Source organism: Hetaerina americana, unplaced genomic scaffold, assembly GCF_022747635.1.
Source record: "Hetaerina americana unplaced genomic scaffold, ioHetAmer1.1.p SCAF_8, whole genome shotgun sequence".
Classification (NCBI taxonomy): domain Eukaryota; kingdom Metazoa; phylum Arthropoda; class Insecta; order Odonata; family Calopterygidae; genus Hetaerina; species Hetaerina americana.
In genome coordinates this window covers 30,715,005-30,735,232 of record NW_027287427.1, presented here as the reverse complement: position 1 = coordinate 30,735,232, position 20,228 = coordinate 30,715,005, and the positions used below count along the sequence as shown (strand labels likewise).

Genomic DNA, 20,228 nt, shown 5'->3' with positions numbered 1-20,228 from the left:
TTACCCGTTGATTATTGAAGCTGGTTTTCCAATAATGGCAGTCTTCACTATTCTAAAAGACATTCAAATAATGAGTAACAACAATTTTGTGAGTTTATTAAAATGAATTGAGGTTTTAATAGCATAAGGAGTTAACTACTAATAACTACTGTGTGGCTCAATGATGTACAGGGTTCGTCCGGAAAATAAGTGTACTGAGCTCAGGAAAAAAAATTTATTACACTTTTACATATCTTTAGCTAATATTCCTCAAAATAGGACCCTTGTGAGTCGATACACTTGTTCCAGCGGCGTTCCCATTCCTGGAACGCTCCCGCGAAGGCATCATCGGGAACCTTCGAAGACTCGTCGTCGACCTCTTCTCTGCCCTCCACGAACATCTTGTGCCACCGAAAGATCATGTTTCTGGACATGGCTGACTCCCCGTAAGCCTGGTTAATCATACCGACAGTTTCGGTAGACTATTTCCCAAGCTTTACCGCAAATTTGATGGAATAACGCTGCTCCAAAAACTTCGGCATCGCGTTCCGTGACGTGGGTCGAGCGTGGAGGTTCGCGTTAACAGAGCTCCTGACTACACCACAGCTCAGAGCCGACTGCCTTTTTCAGCGTCGCTTGCCAACATACCCCCCTCCAATCGCAGCCCGTCAGAGCGGTGCTGGGCGCGCCTGGAGCGGGCGCGCCCAGCCCAGGAGTCAGTACACTTATTTTCCGGACGAACCCTGTATGCTCATTTTCGATTTTTACAATTGTAATCGTGCTGCTAACAGTGACAAAGACAATTCAGTTTCAATTATTATTGCATAAAAACTTTGTTCATATTGATAAATCGTACAACCATATTAAATGTCGTTAATTTAAACATGACTAAATAAATAAACATAAATTTTTAAATTTGATGAAGACAGTCACAAAAAAATCATCAATTGAGTTAACAGGGTTAGCATGTGACTAGATTTTTAACCCTATTCTTGAAATTCAGAATACAGTCCGATTTCTAATGAGTTGGTAGCCAGTTATACCATCCAATTTTCACGTATGAAATCAGTCGTAAGTTAAGGGCAGTCATTCATTCGACAAATATTTCAATTCGCATTATCCCTAATAGTGTAGTTATGGATGTGAGATGTTAATTGGTAAATTTCTAGATTAACTTTCACGTGAATAAGAACCCTAAAGATGTATAAACTCAATACAGTCATGATTCCATACCTAATTTTAAAAAAAGGTTTGCAGTCGTCGCGTTGTGGTAAATTTCGAACTAACCTCGCGCCCCATCAGTCAGCTGCGTTGCCAAATCACTTTGAAAGAAAAAAAAAAACACTGAAAAGTACGTTTCCCTGTATTGTGTATATTTCACCCAAACAGCTTCGTGAATACTCGAACGTAATGACTCTTGTTGCTCATAGTTCCTAACGGACGTGAACCTAAATCACATATAGAGATTTTTCAATTCAAAGATGTTTCAGTGTTAGTTTGAGATGCTTTCCCATTAGCAGACGACCATATCGATTAGCATTGATTTATACGAAGGGCAAAAAGTCACTTTCTATTCCTGTTTTTATTTGGTCAAATTTTTATTTTGCCACCCACCATTTGGATGGGTGGCTTTATTTTTCCCGCATTAAAAGTCACGGAACATCAGCGCATATTTCGGTATCCTCCCTCCGAAACGGCAGCGCAGCACTATATGGCAGGTCTCGACAGAAGAAGTGAATTGAAAATAGGGCGCAATTTCTGGATTATTGTTTCGATTGTGAACTTCTGAGGGTGTTGAATAATGAACGTAATGAGTAGCGAAATTTGAGTTATTCGTAAATAATCAAAAAATGGATCGATTTGAATATGGCGAGGTTGTCTTTTCTCCTGAAGAAAGTGTGATACTGCGCGAAACAGGTGCAAAAATATATGATGGTGATAACAAGGTTGGTAGTTTTCCACAATTCTAATAATCAACTTTTTAATTATCTGAACATATGTGCATATTAATAAATCAATGTCACGATTTAGACATCTTTTGAAGGTGGAATCTTGGAGCTTACTTCGCACAGAATCCTTTGGAGTAAACCTCCTAATACTAGACTCATACTTTCACTGGCATACGTTATCTTTGTGGAAGAGGAGCGATCAGGTTTTGGATTTTCAAAGACGACCAAATACATTTTACATTTGACCGAAGCTTTACCTGGTTAGTGGAATGTTAATACGTGCATATGCTATCATTGTTTTTGTGCATGTACAATTATTGATTAATTTCAGGAAAGCCTCCAGGCCCTGTTAGCAGAAGTATTTTCAACTTTATTAAAATTTCATTTAAAGATAAAATAGAATCAGACTTTCTGACATCTTTAAAAGACACATTAGATACCAGAAAATGGGAGGTGCAACCTGTCGGAGTCAGCCCAGCATTGAATAAGGTACCTAGTGTATAGGATAGCAAGAGTCTGTTTGATGTGAATTAATCAATTGGAGACAAGCATTTATAATTATGACTTGGATCTAATGGAATTTACCCAACATTACAGGTTCAACCTATCAAAATAAGGACTGGCATTGTGGGCATTGAGAGACAAATCCACGAGAAACATAAAGAAACAGATGAAAATATTTCTAAAGCATTTCAAGACCTCAGCAAACTAATGATAATGGCTAAGGATATGGTCAACATATCAAAAACTATATCTCAAAAAATAAGGGTAATTACTTAAATTGTATGGAGTAACAAATATTTAGTGTGAAAAAAATGGCATGGATTTGGTACCTTTTTGTGAAAACCACATCACTTAATTTCATCATCATTGTTTTTGGTTTTCACATTAGTAAATTTTATCAGCATAATGCCCAAAAATATTTTCTTTGGAAAAGTTTTTCAATAATCTGCCTTGCATATCAGGAAAATGGTTATAGTAATCTCAGTATACTAAATATATATATAATTATGGGTTAGTCACAAGTAACTATTCACGCGCAGTTACAAATTAGTAGATTAACCCTTGTTTCAATTTCAACATGGATTTCAACCTTAACAGGTGAGTTATGGAAAAACTAGCTGAAAGTTACTTATTCTCTTTCAGCTCTTGGTACTTATATGGCCACAGTCACTATAAGGCCAAAATTAATACTTCCAACCAAAATTGACGTATTTCATAGCTTGCTTGCCTTGATCTCTCCAATCAATGACTATTTGGTCAGTCATAAGTGTGGCATAAGTCAAATATATAAATGAAAAGAAAGGCTCTCTTGCCATAGTCATAACTTCAAATCTTTAGTGAAAAAGGATTGACTAATTGAAAATGTTTTTATATGACCATTTTTTATTAAATCAACCTATTTTAATAAGTTAATTAAAAAATAAAGTATGATAAGGAAACTACCAATTTCAACAATGTATTTAGTATGCATTTCTGTGTTCTGCTTGCACGTGTGAATCATGAGCATAATTATCATTATTTCTGTAGTATAATGAATAAATATAGATCATCCCTGACCAATAAAAGTTGGAGAAGTGGAAGAATATTGAGCGGGTGTTCTAAATATCCACTTACGTTAATGCACATAAAATGCTTCAAGGTTAAATTTACCCATAGGTCCTCACTAAATGATAAATATGTACAATTGTTGTAGATTATGTGTTTTTCGTAGAAGATATAACATTATTTTAATCTATTTTTATCCTTCTTTCATCTTCCTGAAGGCTCTTTGTCCTTCAGTGTGTTTAATGCACCTAATCAGTAGTATTTCCAGAATGAAGTGAAACATAAGTTGTTAGATAAAATTCTCCAGCAACATTTCTTTACATTCTCCACCTTATTTTGCCTATATCCTGCCCTGCATCATTATATGGAGATTGATGTCATCTAATAAATCTGTAACTTTCGACGTGTATTTTAATTACTTTAGAAACCCTTTTCTGAAATGTGCAGTCAGTTAATTAAATCAGGGTAGATAATATTTAGCTTTATTTTACTGGCTTAGGATAATTTTTTTTATGAGCCTTGGTGCTGCACACCACTGTACTTACATAATGCAAAATAAACTTAAACCCCATACATACAAGTACTTCCTACTGACTATATAATGACTGAATCTTTAGCTCTGAATACTTTCATCCTTCCTTGATTTCATCCCCAATGATATTAGTTCACTCCCTTTACCTCACCTTCCAAGAATTCCACCCTCTATTACAGTCTTCAAGCTCCAATGACCTATTATTATCTTTTGCATCCACTTTATTCTGTCTTCTTCAAATTTCTCTCAATAGCTATCTTTTTTTCACTGCAATGCCCAGAACTTCATCCTTTGTTCTCCTTTCTGTCCATTTCATTATTTCAATTCTCTGTAGACCTACACTATATGAATGCCCCTGCTTTAAGGGCTAAGTTTCTGACCCATACAAATCAATGCTCTAAATATCCCAACCTCAGCATGAAGATGGCTGCACTCAAACAACAAAACTCAAACTCAGAACTCAACAAAAGTTGGGGAATGTGTTTGTGCATGTGCTGATAGATACTCACCAAAATTTAAGCCACTTTCGTACAAGCTGTTGTTTGGCAATCTTTTGAGTGAGTTGTTGTATTAGAGTTTTTGGAAAATGGAAAAAATTGAGAATCGAGCTGTTCAAAATAATTGTTTTTGGAAGGCAATAAATACCCTTAGGCAAATCAAAGATGAGTTGGATACTGTGTATCGGGACTATGAGGATTCGGACCAAGAACTGCAACATCCACCAAAAAATATCAACAATGTTAACCATGTGTTACTGGATGACCGTCGAATTAAGGTTGGAGAGATAGTAGAGGTAATGGGCATATCAACAAAACACCTTTGTCATCTCTTGATTGAAAAATTGAGCATGCATAAGCTACTGCATTTGCTTACTTTGGACCGAAATGCATTTAAATGAACATTTCCAAGGCCCTGTTGGAGCAGTTTAAGCAAAGCTTTTCAGATTTTTTGCATCAAGTCATAGCTGTAAATGAAACATGAATCCACGGCTACACTCCTTAGATGGAGGAACAATCAAAACAGTGGACTGGAAAGGGTAAACTTGCTCCGAAAAAGGCGAAGATGGTTCCATTGGTCAGGAAGGTGATGGCGACTGTTTTTTGAGATGGTCACAGAATCGAGTTCATCAATTATCTTCAAAAAGATAAAACAATAATAGGAGAGTATTATGAATCATTAACTGAAAAGCTGATGGCAGAAATTGCAAAAAAAAAACCACTTATGAAGAAGAAGAAAGTGCTTTTCCATCAGGACAACACACCTACTCACACTTCAGTTTTGCTTGGAGGGCAGAGATTTTCATGGTATGAGAATGTTTTCGCATGAGTAAATTGTGCAAGGAAGAATCAAGATACTTAGCCTTTCCACTGGAAAGAATTTATTGCTGTCAACTTGTTTCACTGCACTCTAGCATCATCTGGACTGATGACTGCTGTGATCTTTGGTGGCTCTGTAGCGTCCTCGCCTGCCTACCCCAAGGTCAGGGAATCGATTCGTGCCTAGGTGGGTTTTCCTCCAGCTAGGGTTTGGGTTTTTGTAATTGTCTTTGATGCATGTATAGGGGTTAGGTAGAAGAAGGGACTGTAAAGCATTAATCTCACCCCATTGAAGTCATTAAATAAATAAGTACTCATTAAATGTCACTTTCATCTCCATCTTTTTGTTGATAATCCTAAGTAATACCTGGAGATCACGAAGGTGCAGTGGCTAATGTGCAGGCTTCCCATCAATCAATCAATCCAAATCAATTTGTCCAAAATAATTTGTTTATCTATTTTTTTCTGAAGTACTTATTGAATAACCTATGTATCATCTTGCATAAAGTAGTCCTTAGATACTGCACTGAAAACATAGAAACAGTTTTGAGTGAAGACAGGATTTAGTGAAAAATTTTCGTAACTATCCTCATGCTGTATATTTCTCCATGTGAAAAAGTATTTATATTGATTCATAATTTGAATTGGTAATTGCACTTATTTCAGCGTTTTCACATTGGTAAACTCATTTTTATCTTAATATTTATTTTTCTGTTTCAGGAGAAACAGGGAGATATCACAGAAGATGAAACTGTCAAGTTCAAGTCATATTTATTAAGTCTGGGTATTGATGATCCTGTCACTCGAACATCTTTCAAGAATGATAGCCAATTTCATCAAGAATTAGCCAAGCAGATTGCAGAGATGCTGGTTGGGCCTGTTACGGTGAGAACCATGAGTACTTTTTACTATGCCCATTTATTGATTTGTAAGGGGCCTTTGTTATTTTTTGTGATTATTAGCAATACGGCCATTATTTGAGTCAGATTAAGCACCTATTATGTGTTGACAATTCAAAAACCATTCATTCCATTAAGAGCATTAATGATGTTCTCGTGAGCATCATTAATGCTCTTTGATGTGTAGGAAGTGTGCGTTTGTACAAGACTAGTTTAATAAGACTGACTCTTTCATATAATATTCATTGCATGGATTTAAATATAAAGAAATTAAACATTTTGTCTTTTTATCAGAAGAAATTCCTTATTTGTTATGATTATTTTTAATCATATTCTTTACTTTCAACGACTCATGAATGATAATTTAGATGTTCTTTTTGATAAGGTATTTGGTTTAAATATTTTTATTTATTTATTTGGTACTATTCCGAAAACATAAATGTTTTGGCCTTATAAATTGGATAATATAACAACAATGACTGCCAGAAGCATCCAAGTCCTAGGTGGAGGGAAAATCTACCTCAGTGGGAATCCAACCTGCATCTTTGGGTTGGCAGGCAAGGACATCCTCCGCCACCATAGCTGTCAAGACAATATGTTGTCAATAATGATAATTTTAATAGCAACAAAATTTATCTACATCATGTTACAAGGGACTTACTGATGTAATTTTAAGATGCTGTAAACCTTTCTTAGAAGGTTAATCTTGGGCTATTGCTCAGTTTTATGGTGCTTCTGGAATACCAAGAATGATTTTTCTTTGAAAAAAGTTAAAAGAAAATTTTTAAGAATAGCTGCTTTGGCAAATAAATTGCATTAGAAAAAGTAAAATGGATTTTTTGATAAATTGATGAAAATAATACTAAACATGATGAAGTCCTCCTGGGTTTTCTACCTGATCAAGATGTCAGTTACCAATGGTTCTAGTGACTAACTACATTAATTGTCCTTGGGGTATTGGTCATCATAATCATTTTTGTCATCCATATATATCCTCTTGTTTGGTCTCAGGTCACTCCTGATTGGCTCTTGCTCATGTTTGGTATCTGACAATGGAGGTGATAGGAATCTGCTTGGAGGAAAAAAACTTCAGCAAGATACAGAATAGGCTCTCAGTCAAGTGTGGCAGTATGCTCCTCAAATAAAGACATCAAGGAGCTGGAGAGGGAATGAGAGCAACAGCCAATCAGGAGTAACCATGATTCCAAGCAGAGAAAATATTAGGACAGTAAAAATGATGATCTTGTATAAATGCACTAAGGTTGTTGATTGAGTTAATCATCAAAATGTCTGCAGCTAATATCTGGACATATTGAAAAACTTGCAAATACTCCAGTGCAATTTTGCTTGGGGAAAACACCAAATTTTGTAAAACATTATATCTTCCCTACAAAGGAGGAAACAACTAGTTGTTTCATTCCTACAAAAATATTATGTGATATGAATCAAAAGGAACTGTAACTACGGCCATATGAATATTATGAGAAGAATCAACCCCAGCTATACTCTAATTTCCCTTACCATATCCTTTGCCCACTATTAAGAGTACGTCTGGGGTTGATTCTTCCTTTAATTATATGATATTATCAAGTGTTTTGAACTGTTTCCTTGGTTAATTTTAAAACTCCTATGTGTTCATAAAAGAAATTATTGACCTAGCCTTTCCTGATGGAAGAAGAAATATTGTTTTTTATTTACCTATAAAGCATATGTATAAGGAGAGATGTTTATGCGGAGTACAGCAACATAACTTCCTTTTTTATAAAGCAAAGCCTCTTTAAAAAAGGAAGTTATGTTGCTGCAGCCTGTAATTATTGATCTGGGTTTTGCTTTTTTAACTATTCTTTTAATGTGTGTGAAGCGTCTGTGAGGGATTATGTTGTTTGTCAATTCTATGTATTTTTATTAAGTATTCTTTGTTAAATTTTATTAGGATTTTATATTCTTTTTTTCTGAAAAAGGATTCAAACCTGTAAGCAAATATAATTAGTTGCATAATAATTACAGTGTGGATCTTTTTTCAGTTTTAGATACCAACAGCAATCTTATTGAATGGATAAATAATTTCTATGGCTTGAAGTTCATAATGAAAGGGAAATTTGCCAGAAGTTCAGGGCATTTTACTATCCCTTATTAGTGTAATTTTGCATGGAAGATTCCCTAAAAAGTGTCATATCTAAATAGGGGAGGGCCAGGTCCATGGCAGATTTCATTGAAACATGATAGTTCATCTCCCTAACTCTCGAAGTACAAAAATATCCAGTTTCGGGCATAGAGAGCCTTCAATTCATGTGATAATTACATGCATGTAAATTATGCAAAAAGTGTCTCCCCTCTGCCATGAAGTAGCATTCTTGGACCCTGAGGTCTCCATTCAATCTAAGTCCATGGCTAATATTTTCAGCTTTTTTTTTTAATATTTGCTAATCTTGTTTTGACACTTTTATGTTATCAGGTTGGCATTCTTTTGATTTTTGCATCTGCCAGATGATAAGTTTTGGCTTCATATCATTGCTTGTTTTTAAATTTTTGTTGGATTATTTTTATTAAATAAAATCCAGTAATTTGTTGCTACAAATTACTACATTTTGTTTGTCCTCACATTCACAGGTAACATACAATGGCGCACCTTAGGAGGGATCAGGATTCCACAAGTTAAATAATAATGAATAATTTCTTAATCAAAAGGAGACTGAAAAATAGTTGAAATATTGCTTTAAAATGTATTTAATTTACTAAGATATACAAAAAACACCTAGTTTAAGTCACAAGTAGTCACATAAAACTTTTGAATGCAGTTGCTATTTAAGTAGGCATAAAAACTATTATTGAATATTTTATCCATTTGCTGAAAACATCCTTATCTGTTTTATAAGTAGTTTTGATTAATACATTGATTTCTCCTCATAGTGTAATATATTTGACCTTTAATTCCGTAATTAATTGGCTTAGAAAAAATATTCCTAATATATGTTTTAATGATGGGATGTAGGCAATCAGCGGACTGGATTATTGTTAAAATTCAGTTCTAAGTTTGAAATGTTAATTCATAATATAAATTATGTAGTAAATAATTAAAAGGTGTTAGAAAAGGTGAAGTTGTAGGTGTGACTCAATTTAAAACACTAGCAATGTTTCATTTGTTTTAGGGTGATCTGAAAACTTCTCGGCCTAGTGATGGAAATGACAATTTATGTTTTCAATTAAGTTTTATTTTTCAACATATTCAATCGCCTTTAACATTAATACATTTCATCAAGGGAAGTTACAGTGTCATTATCCCACAACTGGTGTTCTTCTAGAAGTGCTGCAAAGTACTCATCTACAGCCGCAATCACTTCTTTATTTGATTAAAAATATAAACCAGCAAGGAAATTGTCGAGTATTTGGAAGAGGTGAAAGTCGAAGGGAGCCCAATATTGGGACTAGAATGCATGCTCCTGTACTTCATAGTCCAAATCCGTCAATTGTCCCATCGCCGAGACACTTCTGTGGGTGGTAGATTATTCTCGATGAATGATATACTGTCACTGTTTACTGGTTGAGAATGACTGTCAAGGAGTTTTAGAAGGCATTTGAGTTCTTTGAACATATATCAGTCGCACCCATTCAACTTTCGTGGTATTTATGTAAAGTTCACGGCAAACATTGTATAATATATTTGATTTTAACTTGAATTATGCACTTGTTTTTAGGAAGTTGGAGGCATGATGGGATTGGTGGATGCATACTGCAGGGTCAATCGAGCAAGAGGTTTAGAATTAATACCCCCTGAAGATCTTTTGAATGCATGTAATCAGCTAGAAAAGTTGAAGTTACCAATAATATTAAGACAATTTGACAGTGGAGTCATGGTATTGCAGCTCCAGTCACACAGCGATGAAAAAATTGTGGAAAAAACTTTATCAATGGTAGGTTGCCTGAATTGGTCATAAATGAAGTATTTTGCTATTCCACTGTCGCAATTTTTTACGTATTTTTCAGTTGGAGGCCAGGAATTCCTTGACACCTGAAGAACTAGCTCAAGAAATTGGAATATCAGTTTTATTGGCCAAAGAGCGCCTCATCATAGCAGAGAAATATGGTAAAGCCTGCAGAGATGACAGCATTGAAGGGTTGAGGTTTTATCCCAATTTATTTTTATGTGACAGCAGGTAGCGCAAATATAAAAGGGGAAGTGATCATTGAAATTACGATCATGGCTATTTGAAGCGAAAACGAATTGAACTTGAAAGCAAAACTCTTCAATTCACTTCTATGCAATTGTGCCTAATGATATATTACTGTACATGTAAGTTACAATAAAATATATACCCGTTATTAAATTTAGCATTTTCGTTATTCCATCAATATTTTAATTTTAACGGCAGTAACCTTGATGTATATCGGTAATATGACTGATATCTCCAGTGCACTGCAAGCTGAAGGAATTTGGAGTACAAGAATACCATATACAGGAAACTAATTCTTATTTAAATAGACTACATATCAAAGAAAGCGATTAGTTGGCATTAGATGTTATTTGCAGTCGTGTTTACATGGCTGACTCATGTCGCTTGAACTTTTTTGAAATAATGCCCTTCTTTTATCAATCTCGATAATATCATAAAAAATGGATCATTTATCAATCACATTCAGCGGAATAATAAACAAAGAAAACGAATTAGTCAAGATTCTAGGGTCTTTAAATAGTTTATTTACACCGGAAATAGCCAACCTTCCGCATCCGGCTGTCAGACCCGACGCTGCTCCGTAAAAGGGTTTGGTTGGTTGACGATCAGTATTGCCCTAACAAGGTAAGCCGGTATATTGTTTAAAAAATAATGGTAATGTCATCTTTAAAGCTTGTTTGCAAAGATTTCATTGAAAATAAATCCATTAATTTCATTCTTCTATGTAATATATGATCTAATAATGTCAGTAAGACAGTTCTTAACATTGAGAAGGCCGTATATGCTACGCTATGAAAACAACTCACAGCATTGTTTACCTTTAGTGAAAATAGATGATTTAATTATTATTATTTGAAGTTAGCATCAGTCTAGTTAATATCTTAAGTGTCTGTTCATTTAATTTTTCTTTTAGTTACATTCTATGCGAATTTATATAACCAACCATTAATAATGGCGTGGAGATTTAAAGCCTCGAAGTACAAAAATGCTGCTCCGATAGTTCCAAAACCAGAAGCCTGTGTTAGGGATATCACTGTAGGTTCATACCAAACCTATGGAAATAACATTTCAGCTTCTGCCGCTTTTATGGCTTTTAATGTTGATCATAATGGTAAGTTCGTGTTCCATCTTTAACATATACTCTTAAGATATATATATCTTCGGAAGATAATGGTTCAACCTCCACCCTCCAGGATCTAGCATAGCAGTTTTACCCATTGATGATTGTGGCAGGAAGAGCAAAACAATGCCACTAGTTCACGCGCATACAGATACAGTAACGGATATGGGTTTTTCGCCTTTTCACGATGGTCTTTTGGCCACTGGATCTCAGGATTGTTTGGTGAGTACGTACGACCATTGAAAGCCAAGCATGTGCGGGTTGTATTTGAAACAATATCGGCATCATAACAGCTAAATATTGTTTTGAAAACAATTATGTTCTTTGACACGAGTTACCTGTGTCTCAATTATTTCCTAAGTTCTTCCTTAAGTCCGTTTCCTGATTTAAATTTAGTTTCCATTAGATTTCTCGTGTGTGGAGATGCTGCTCCACGATTCATTGCCAACACAAACAGTGTATCAACATTCTTCATGATGTCAACGCAATTGTATGTTCTTGGATACTGCTCCAGCTGTATTTATTTTAAAAGGCTGTAATTAATATCTCATTCAGAAAAGGCAGAATTATTTTTTTTATGACCTTTAACATTAGTATGTAACATAATTATGCAAATTTTAAATATTGTTTATTTAGCAATCATGTAAAATTTTTATATAGGGGGATCTTAACGTAAAATTACTGAGTCCCTGATTTAGCTTCTATGGCCCCCTGTTGCTGGCTGTTGACAGTTCCTAAAATCTGTGCCATCTCAATTGCTTACGTTATCAGATGTATTTAGGAGCTTATCATGTGACTGGCTTATGTTCAGAAATCAGTTAAATACAGATTTAAATATCCCCATAGAAACACAGGATTAATGTAAATAGGTGCCCCTTACTTTACATTAAATAATTAAGTGGTGTGGTATTGTCAGATAATATATTATAAATTCCAGAAATGGTTATTAGAAGCCTGCTACAGACTTGTTATTGAGTATTTCTGTGTCCAAATGTGCATCTTCTTATAGCTCTCCAAGTAATTTGCTTTTCAATTATTTCATTGAATTTATTCATAGCTCAATCTGTATTAAAATAAATTCTTTTCATACATGATTTCTACCTTTGGGCTTTAGAATTGTGCCACATAATATGCCCAGTTATCCTATCTTCCTCTTTTTGTGAGGATATCCTGCAGCTCAACTCTTAACTCATTCTTCCCAAACACATCTTTTATCTCTCTGTTTGGTCATTGTGTTAACAGAAATTAATGTATTTCATTATTACTGTTTACATCACTTTTGTCACTTCTAGTTCTTTATCACCGACTCAGTTTTCTCCCACCTTACATGTCAACTGTTAGCTATTTTCACAGAAAAAGATTAGGTCTGGGCAAAGGGTCATTTTCTTTTTGACTGAACAAATGACGGGATAGGGGTGACAGAATGGATAGGAAAATTCCTGAGGGAACAAGGCCATAACTCTATTCAATCCCAACAGCAAATGTTAAAAATATAATAAGAAGTATTAAGAACTGGGAAAAATTGGAGATGAAAGTGTTTCACAAAATTAATTGCCAAGCATGCAACATTAGGAAGACATATACACATGAAAATCTATGAGTCAGGAACACTACAGTGCCATTTTACTGAGATAGTTTTGAGCAATTGACACTGCCAGATGGTAAAGTTATAATCAATTAGCTGAACAATCATGCCAGAGGCCAAATGTTCTTTTCCACTTGGCCTCACTGCCATCCCAGTATATGCGAGGGTAGTTTGGAAGGTTCTCGGAATCACCTCCAGATGTCAGTGTTACAACAAGTGTGCAACAAGTTTCCTGCGTGGTAGTTGATAATCCTTTATGGATAAACATGTAATGCGTCAGTGCCCTGGGAAGTGGTCTGTGGTGCGGATACCTCTTTGTTGTTGTTCCTATGAAGTAATTTGTGATGATGGAAAAAGTTGAGATCGAGCAGTGATTAAATACTTCATAAAGAAATGTATGAAAGCAAAGGAAATTCATGCCGACTTTCAGAACACTCTGGGGGACTCTATTCTTTCATATTCAACTGTTGACATGTGGACAAATGAGTCAAGATTTGTCGGAACAGTTTAGATGATGGTCCGAGTAGTGGTAGGTCGAAATGTGCCACTAACAAAGAAATTATTGCAAAAATGCATAAAATGGTCATGAAGGATCACTGACTGAAAGTGTGATAAATCCTTGAAGTTGTAGGGATGTCATCTGAACGGGCATATCACGTTTTAACAGTGGAATTGGATATGAGAAAATTATCTGCTAAATGGATGCCATGACTCTTGACGTAGGATCATAAATGCATCAGAATGGACATTTCCAAACAATCTTTGACACATTTTAAGAGTAACCAACAAGATTTTCTGCTCCAGTTTGTGACCACAGATTGAACTTTGGTCCACTGCTGTACTCAAGAGACAAAACAGCAGTCAAAGCAGACGAAACATTTTGATTCACCACCACCAAAGAAAGCAAAGTTAATACAGTCAGCTGGAAAGGTGATGGCTTCAATTTTCTGGGATGCGATAGGGATTCTGCTGATAGATTTTCGGCCCACTGGTCAAATAATTACTGCACGTTATTATGCCAACTTCTTTGACCAAATACAGCAAAAGATACATGAAAAAAGGGCCAGGTTTGGCTAAGAAGAAAGTCATCTTTCATCAAGTTAATGCCCGCCCACACACAAGTGTCTGTGCCATTACAAAAATATGTGAACTAAGTTATGAATTGCTATCACACCTGCCTTAATTCCCTTATTTGGCTCCATCAGATTTCCATCTCTTCCCCAAGCTTTTCCTCAGTGGGCGGAGATTCTCTTCAAACAAAGAACTAACAGCCAAAGTAGCCAGGTATTTCATAGGCCTGATCGAATCTAATTTTCGAGATGGGATGAAATACGTTTGCGCACAGGGTCGACTACTCTGAAAATTAAAAAGTTACTTTGCAGTAAGTCGTTTCTTTCTTTTCTGAAAACTTTTCATATTACCCTCATATCTACTGACAAAAAATTCCATTGACATTTAATACTGATGCAAGTTTTGAATTTTGATGTGTGGAGCATTGTTCAGGTCCCTCCTGCAAATTTAAAATCAAAGTTTTCGCTTGAATATAGTGGGAATTTTACTCTTTTTGCTATAGATCTGAAAAGGTTTACATAGGAAGCAGCAAACCTAGAAATTAACTGCCGCAAAGATGCATTTCTCATCTTTGATGTTCGAATAATTATTTTTTCATGGTAAAACCTGTTTCCATTGAGGTGGATAAATGCTGTTTTGAGTTATTTCCAGTTCTTTCATTTTAAGTTATAGGTTATTTCAGTTTGATTTTTTGGTGAGGTGATGATATACTTTTGTAAGCCTTCCGTGTCATCATATAACAATTTTGGGAAAGATGTTTACAAATTGTTAGCTGCCTCATGGACCAGGGGAAGTATGGACACTTGCAGTTAATAATGTAACTGGGGTGAATTATGAAGGGATTTCTAAGGGATAGATAACATCAAGATCTATAAAAATTGTAGGTGTACATGTAAACTTGGCCGTGCCTTGTTCACAAAATTGGTTAAAGAGGGATAGATATATGTTCAGTGAGGGATTCTATATTTCTTTTTCAACAAACAAAAAATTCAATTTTCATTGGAATCCAGGTTCCACTTTGAATATGTGATCTGTGCAATAAATGCACGAACTGGTGCAATATGGCAGCCATGACGCAGACTATAGCCCCGCCCACTAGCAGCACTAGTTGCCTGAGACCCAATGAGCTGTCTATGCTTGGGGATCATCGAGCTGTGCGTATAGTGCCAGTTATGTTAGTTTCTGTTGTCCTTGTTTTTACAGTTTATCAAAAATGAAAATTGACAAAATCACGGAGCCACGAATCAACATCAAGTTTTTTGGTGAAATGTGGTAAAAGTTATCAAGAAATTACTGAAATGTTGACAGCTGTTCACAGTGATAATGCTCTGAAGAAAACATCCGTTTTAAAGAGGGCCGACAAGACACCACAGATGATGCAAGGCCGGGATGACCTTCAACCTCCTGTGTTTACAACAACATTGATCGTGTGCGGTCCCTTATCCTTACCGATCATCAGAAAACTGTCCGAATGATAGCTGATGAACTGAAGTTAGGAAAAACAAGTGTGCACCCTATTTTAATCAAACATGATGGATGGATCCTTCACCTTGACAATACACCTGCACATTCAGCATTGATTGTTTGCCAGTTTCTGGTAAAAAATTCAATTACCATCCTTGATCCTCATCCTTATTTGCCAGATCTTGCCCCCTGCAACTGTTTCCTATTCCCAAAATGCAAAAATGTGATGAGGGGACATCACTGGAAAGATGTGGACACAATAAAGAAAGGAACGATGAAAAAACTAAAAAGCCTTGTTGCCGAGGACTTCCAAGGGTGCTTTAAACAGTGGAAAAGAAGATGGAACAAGTGGAAAGCAACGAATGGAGAGTACTGTGAAGGGGACAAAATCGATGCAGACTAAATTTTGCAAAACTAAGTTTTTATGGCCTCAGTTCACGTATTTATTGGACATACTTCTTATTACTGTAAAGTGATCTGACAGAATTAATTATGTTTATTTTTTTTAACCTGTCAGAATTCTTTTTATTCTCTTAAAATTTGAAAGTCACCTTGATTGCTAATTGTTTCAATTCCTTATTATAATACTTTAACCTTTTCTATTTGTTTGATTTATTTTGTTTTCTCTTATATTTGTCAATTTTTTCATGGGAATTGATAGTTTCTTTGGTGTATTACATGATATGGATACCCTTTACCTTTTCAAAAGGATCATTCCTATTTTCTCTCAGTGAATTAATGGGCCCTCATTGTAATTTATGATATAACTATGACCATGTAACTTAAAATTCAGTCATGGAACTAATCATTAGGTAAACAAATGCTTAATAGCTTTCCAGTTTCTTTTAAAGGTACATAATACCTTAAAATATGTATGAAATGGTCCATAATACCTTTTGAAGGTACTATTTACCTTTAAAATGTTGATACATTTGTTTAGTGAGGAATTTGCAAATAATGGTGCTTGTTTAAATATATTAACAGATACTCCTCACTTTTGAGGAGGGGTTTGCCATTATGATCAAAACCCATTAATTTCATAACTTTTGATGCTCACGAACTTTCAACTGTCTAAAAGCAATAAAGACTGAGCACGCATTATAATAGTAATTGATGTTATGTTAAATAAAAAAAATTGTTTGATACTTGAAGTTAACGTCAAATAAGTAGCAAACTGGCAAGCGAACAAATTTTTAAGAAGTGATGTATGAAATGTTAATCTCTGCTAATGAGTCATTGAGATCCACTCAGTGGTGGCCATCCCTCAGGGCACAAAAAAATAAAATAACTCACTTGTAAGGGTATTTACCTGCTTTGCCTTTACCCTAGGAAATGAGGGATGTACCCGGTCACTTTTTATTCTTACAAATAATAAAACAACTACTGCAGCTGAAAGGTTAAAGCACTTGTAGTTCACTTCTTCCAATAATTATAATAATAGTCAAAGATCACTGTAGGGCTGAACTAAAAATTATTTTTTAAACAGTAAGTTTTGTATTTTTTTAATTTCTGAAGAGGCATTGTATCAGTTGAACAACCCTGCCATTCTCTACCCCTGTTTGGTTAATCCTTGTCAGAATTGTCTCAATCTGTGATCAGTAAAGTTATTGAAATTGATCATCAAATGTTGGCAAAATTAAAAAATGTGACTTTTTTGAGCAAAGAAGCTGGGACAATAAATATTGGTCCTTTGTGAGAAAAAGTAGCTAAACTGCTGAAAGACTTCAACCTTTACACAACCTTCTACAATAACCTAAACCCCCATGCAAAAAATTCCATTAGCAAACTTGACAAGTCTATTGGCTTCACTTCTCTGACTGGCACTTTGGTACAATATATACGCATGACAGACAGGCATGAGCATTTGAATCAGGACAGCAGAACACAAACGTGCTTTAACAACGGAGAAGATGATTCACCCTTTGCAGCCCATTTCTCGCAAAAGATTTTACACATAATGATGAAAAGGATGTGGCTGTATGGGAAATTTTATCTAGCATGTGGCAGAAAGATTAGCACAATACTAATGAAAACGTGTAACTCTTCCACTCCCCTCTCCTAGGTCTCCTCTCTATGTTTCAGAAAGCAAGCCCTTCCTCCCCCCTATTCAGTCCTCTCTGATTGCTTGGCTATCCCTCCAGTCACACTGTGAAGCCACGAGGCACATCATTTCCCTTGAGCCCACATCCCTCCTTCCATCCACTAATGATAAACTTTTCTTCCTCTTGTACCACCTCCCCCATTCCTATCTATAACCTAAGAGACTATGTAGGTAAGATCCTTGTCCTGTATCTGAGCATGTTACAGTATAGCAAACTGGGTCTGAAATATAAAAAACTGTTTATTCTGCGGGAAGACGAATAATATCAATCCTTCATGGTTATTTTACCCATTTGATATTGGGTTGTTAAGCATCTCAATTTTATTGAAGTAATAATCATGGTAGTATTAATTTGATTGTCTGTTTTCTCTAAAAGATAAATCCATCACTTTGTGTAATGATCTCTGTAAAAGACATTTTATGACAATGCACCCATGCCCAGCATTACATGGCATATGCCTTGACTTCCAGACTTACTGGGTTGATGTTCATCTATATATAAATGCTCATCATGCACAGTAATGTACCTTGGTACAGTAGGAGATATTCTCATATTTTCAAAAGTAACACTGAAATGACATATCATTAAAATTTTGATGTATCACATCATAAGTGTTATCATTATTTATTCATGCTTTCAAATTAAGTGTATGAGAAATTCTCTTGTGAAATGATATTTAAACAATCCATTTTTTGCCATGTATCACTGCTGAAATGATTATTGGAAAAAGTATGGGCATAAAATTTTTAATATATCATTTTACCAGCTGACAAAGGCAACGCAACAGTCCTGATAAATAGAGAGGATTACGAAGGGAAAATATCGCTCATCCTCAGCAGTCCGACTTATAGGAAATTGAAAAGCGATCCGACTGCCAAGACGGAGAGAAGCACAAGGGCTATCATTAAACGATCGCTTATTCCAAAAGAAGAGCAACGACGCCTGCTTCCGACTGCACCGAAACCACCGAGACTGTACGGCCTGCCCAAAATTCACAAGAAGGATGTACCTCTCCGACCGATTGTGAGCCAGATCGACGCTCCGACTTACCAACTCGCCAAGTACTTGGCGCGGTCTCTGCAGGACCACGTCGGACAGACACCCAGCTTCGTAAAAAACTCGACGCATTTCATTGACGTAATAAGAAACATCACCATCCACGACAACGATCTCATGGTCAGCTTCGATGTTGAATCGCTTTTCACCAGCGTCCCTATTGAGGAATCGCTGAATATCATCAAGGAACTCACCTCCCGCGGAATCCCTAAGGACTTTCCAGGATTGGTGGAGCATTGCCTCCGCAATTCCTTCTTCCTATGGAATGGTGACCATTACGAGCAGATGGAAGGAGCTGCGATGGGCTCACCCCTCTCCCCGGTTGTGGCCAACCTCTACATGGAGAGCTTCGAAAAGAAAGCACTGGAATCCTGCGACAAGCGGCCCTCACTGTGGCTAAGATATGTCGACGACACTTTTGTCATTTGGTCACACGGAGAGGAAGAATTAAAAAAGTTCCTGAAACATCTGAACTCACAGCATCAAGCCATCCACTTCACTATGGAGGTGGAAAAGGATCATCAACTGCCCTTCTTGGACGTCATGGTGAAGAGAAATACAGGGAATGGGAGGCTTGGACACAGAGTATACAGGAAGCCTACTCACACCGACCGCTACCTTAATGCTGCATCGCACCACCATCCCAGTCAGAAGACCTCACTGGTAGACACACTTGTCAACCGAGCATATAAAATATGTGACTCCGATTCTATTGCCAACGAGAAGAAACACTTGACAAATGCCCTGCAAAGGAATGGATACAGCGCTCATATGATCCAAAAAAGGGCCGAGAAGGAAGAAAAGAAGAGACAAACCACCGCTGTTCCTGACAGAGAGGAAGACTCCAGACCACGTCCGAAGGCTTACGTCACCATCCCCTTCATCGCAGGGACTTCGGAAAGAATCGCGAGGGCTTTAAGGAAACATGATGTGGTGACCAGATTCAACTGCGTCACCAAGATAGCTGACACCCTACCCGGACCCAAGGATGGAATTTCACCGTTAATATCAGTAGGCGTGTACCAAGTGCCATGCTCCTGTGGCAAATGGTACATCGGTGAAACGTGCAGAGCGCTGAAAACACGCATGAGTGAACACCAGAGGGCAACCAAGGCCAAACAGTTTAGAGCATCGGCCATCGCTGAGCACGCCTGGAGTGAACCTGGACACTCTATTCTCTTCGACGACGCTAAAATAATAGCGAAAGAAGGAAAATACTTCCAGAGAATAATCAGAGAGGCCATTGAAATCGTTAAAAGGCCAGAAAATTTTAACAGAGAGGATGGATATCCACTCCACAGTGCGTGGAAACGAATAATTCCGCGCAAATATGAGGACGTTCCCTGATTGGCCAAGAAATTTCCCGGTATTGGCGCCGGATTTTTCCTATATAAGACGGGACAACAAGCTTCTTTTCATCCTTGACCTGAGGACG

The 20,228-nt window shown here is 36.4% G+C and overlaps 2 protein-coding genes across 4 annotated transcripts in view; both read left to right on the top strand.

Moving 5' to 3' along the window:
* Positions 1-1,356: 1,356 nt before the first annotated feature.
* On the top strand, positions 1,357-10,534 carry Vps36 (vacuolar protein sorting 36). Its single transcript, XM_071596848.1, has 7 exons — positions 1,357-1,925; positions 2,011-2,188; positions 2,260-2,417; positions 2,526-2,696; positions 6,045-6,209; positions 9,919-10,134; positions 10,208-10,534. Exons 1-7 carry the CDS (start codon positions 1,830-1,832, stop codon positions 10,379-10,381), a joined length of 1,158 nt encoding a protein of 385 aa, XP_071452949.1. The 5' UTR covers positions 1,357-1,829; the 3' UTR covers positions 10,382-10,534.
* Positions 10,535-10,961: 427 nt separating this feature from the next.
* The window catches only part of pod1 (coronin pod1), a 49,025-nt gene continuing 39,758 nt past the window's right edge, over positions 10,962-20,228 (top strand). For all 3 annotated transcript variants that reach the window (XM_071596306.1, XM_071596305.1, XM_071596304.1), the window contains exons 1-3: positions 10,962-11,019; positions 11,309-11,506; positions 11,589-11,737. In XM_071596306.1, coding sequence (XP_071452407.1) covers positions 11,347-11,506; positions 11,589-11,737 — 309 coding nt within the window. In that variant the 5' untranslated portion in view covers positions 10,962-11,019; positions 11,309-11,346. The remainder of the gene's footprint in view (positions 11,020-11,308; positions 11,507-11,588; positions 11,738-20,228) is intronic.

What these genes read in the sequence shown, in the direction of transcription:
- Vps36 (XM_071596848.1), top strand. Translation starts at nt 1,830, where the DNA reads ATGGATCGATTTGAATATGGCGAGGTTGTCTTTTCTCCTGAAGAAAGT. An exon ending in TTTGACCGAAGCTTTACCTG is followed by an intron (nt 2,189 to 2,259) that starts GTTAGTGGAATG and finishes GATTAATTTCAG; the next exon opens with GAAAGCCTCCAGGCCCTGTT. An exon ending in TCAGCCCAGCATTGAATAAG is followed by an intron (nt 2,418 to 2,525) that starts GTACCTAGTGTA and finishes CCAACATTACAG; the next exon opens with GTTCAACCTATCAAAATAAG.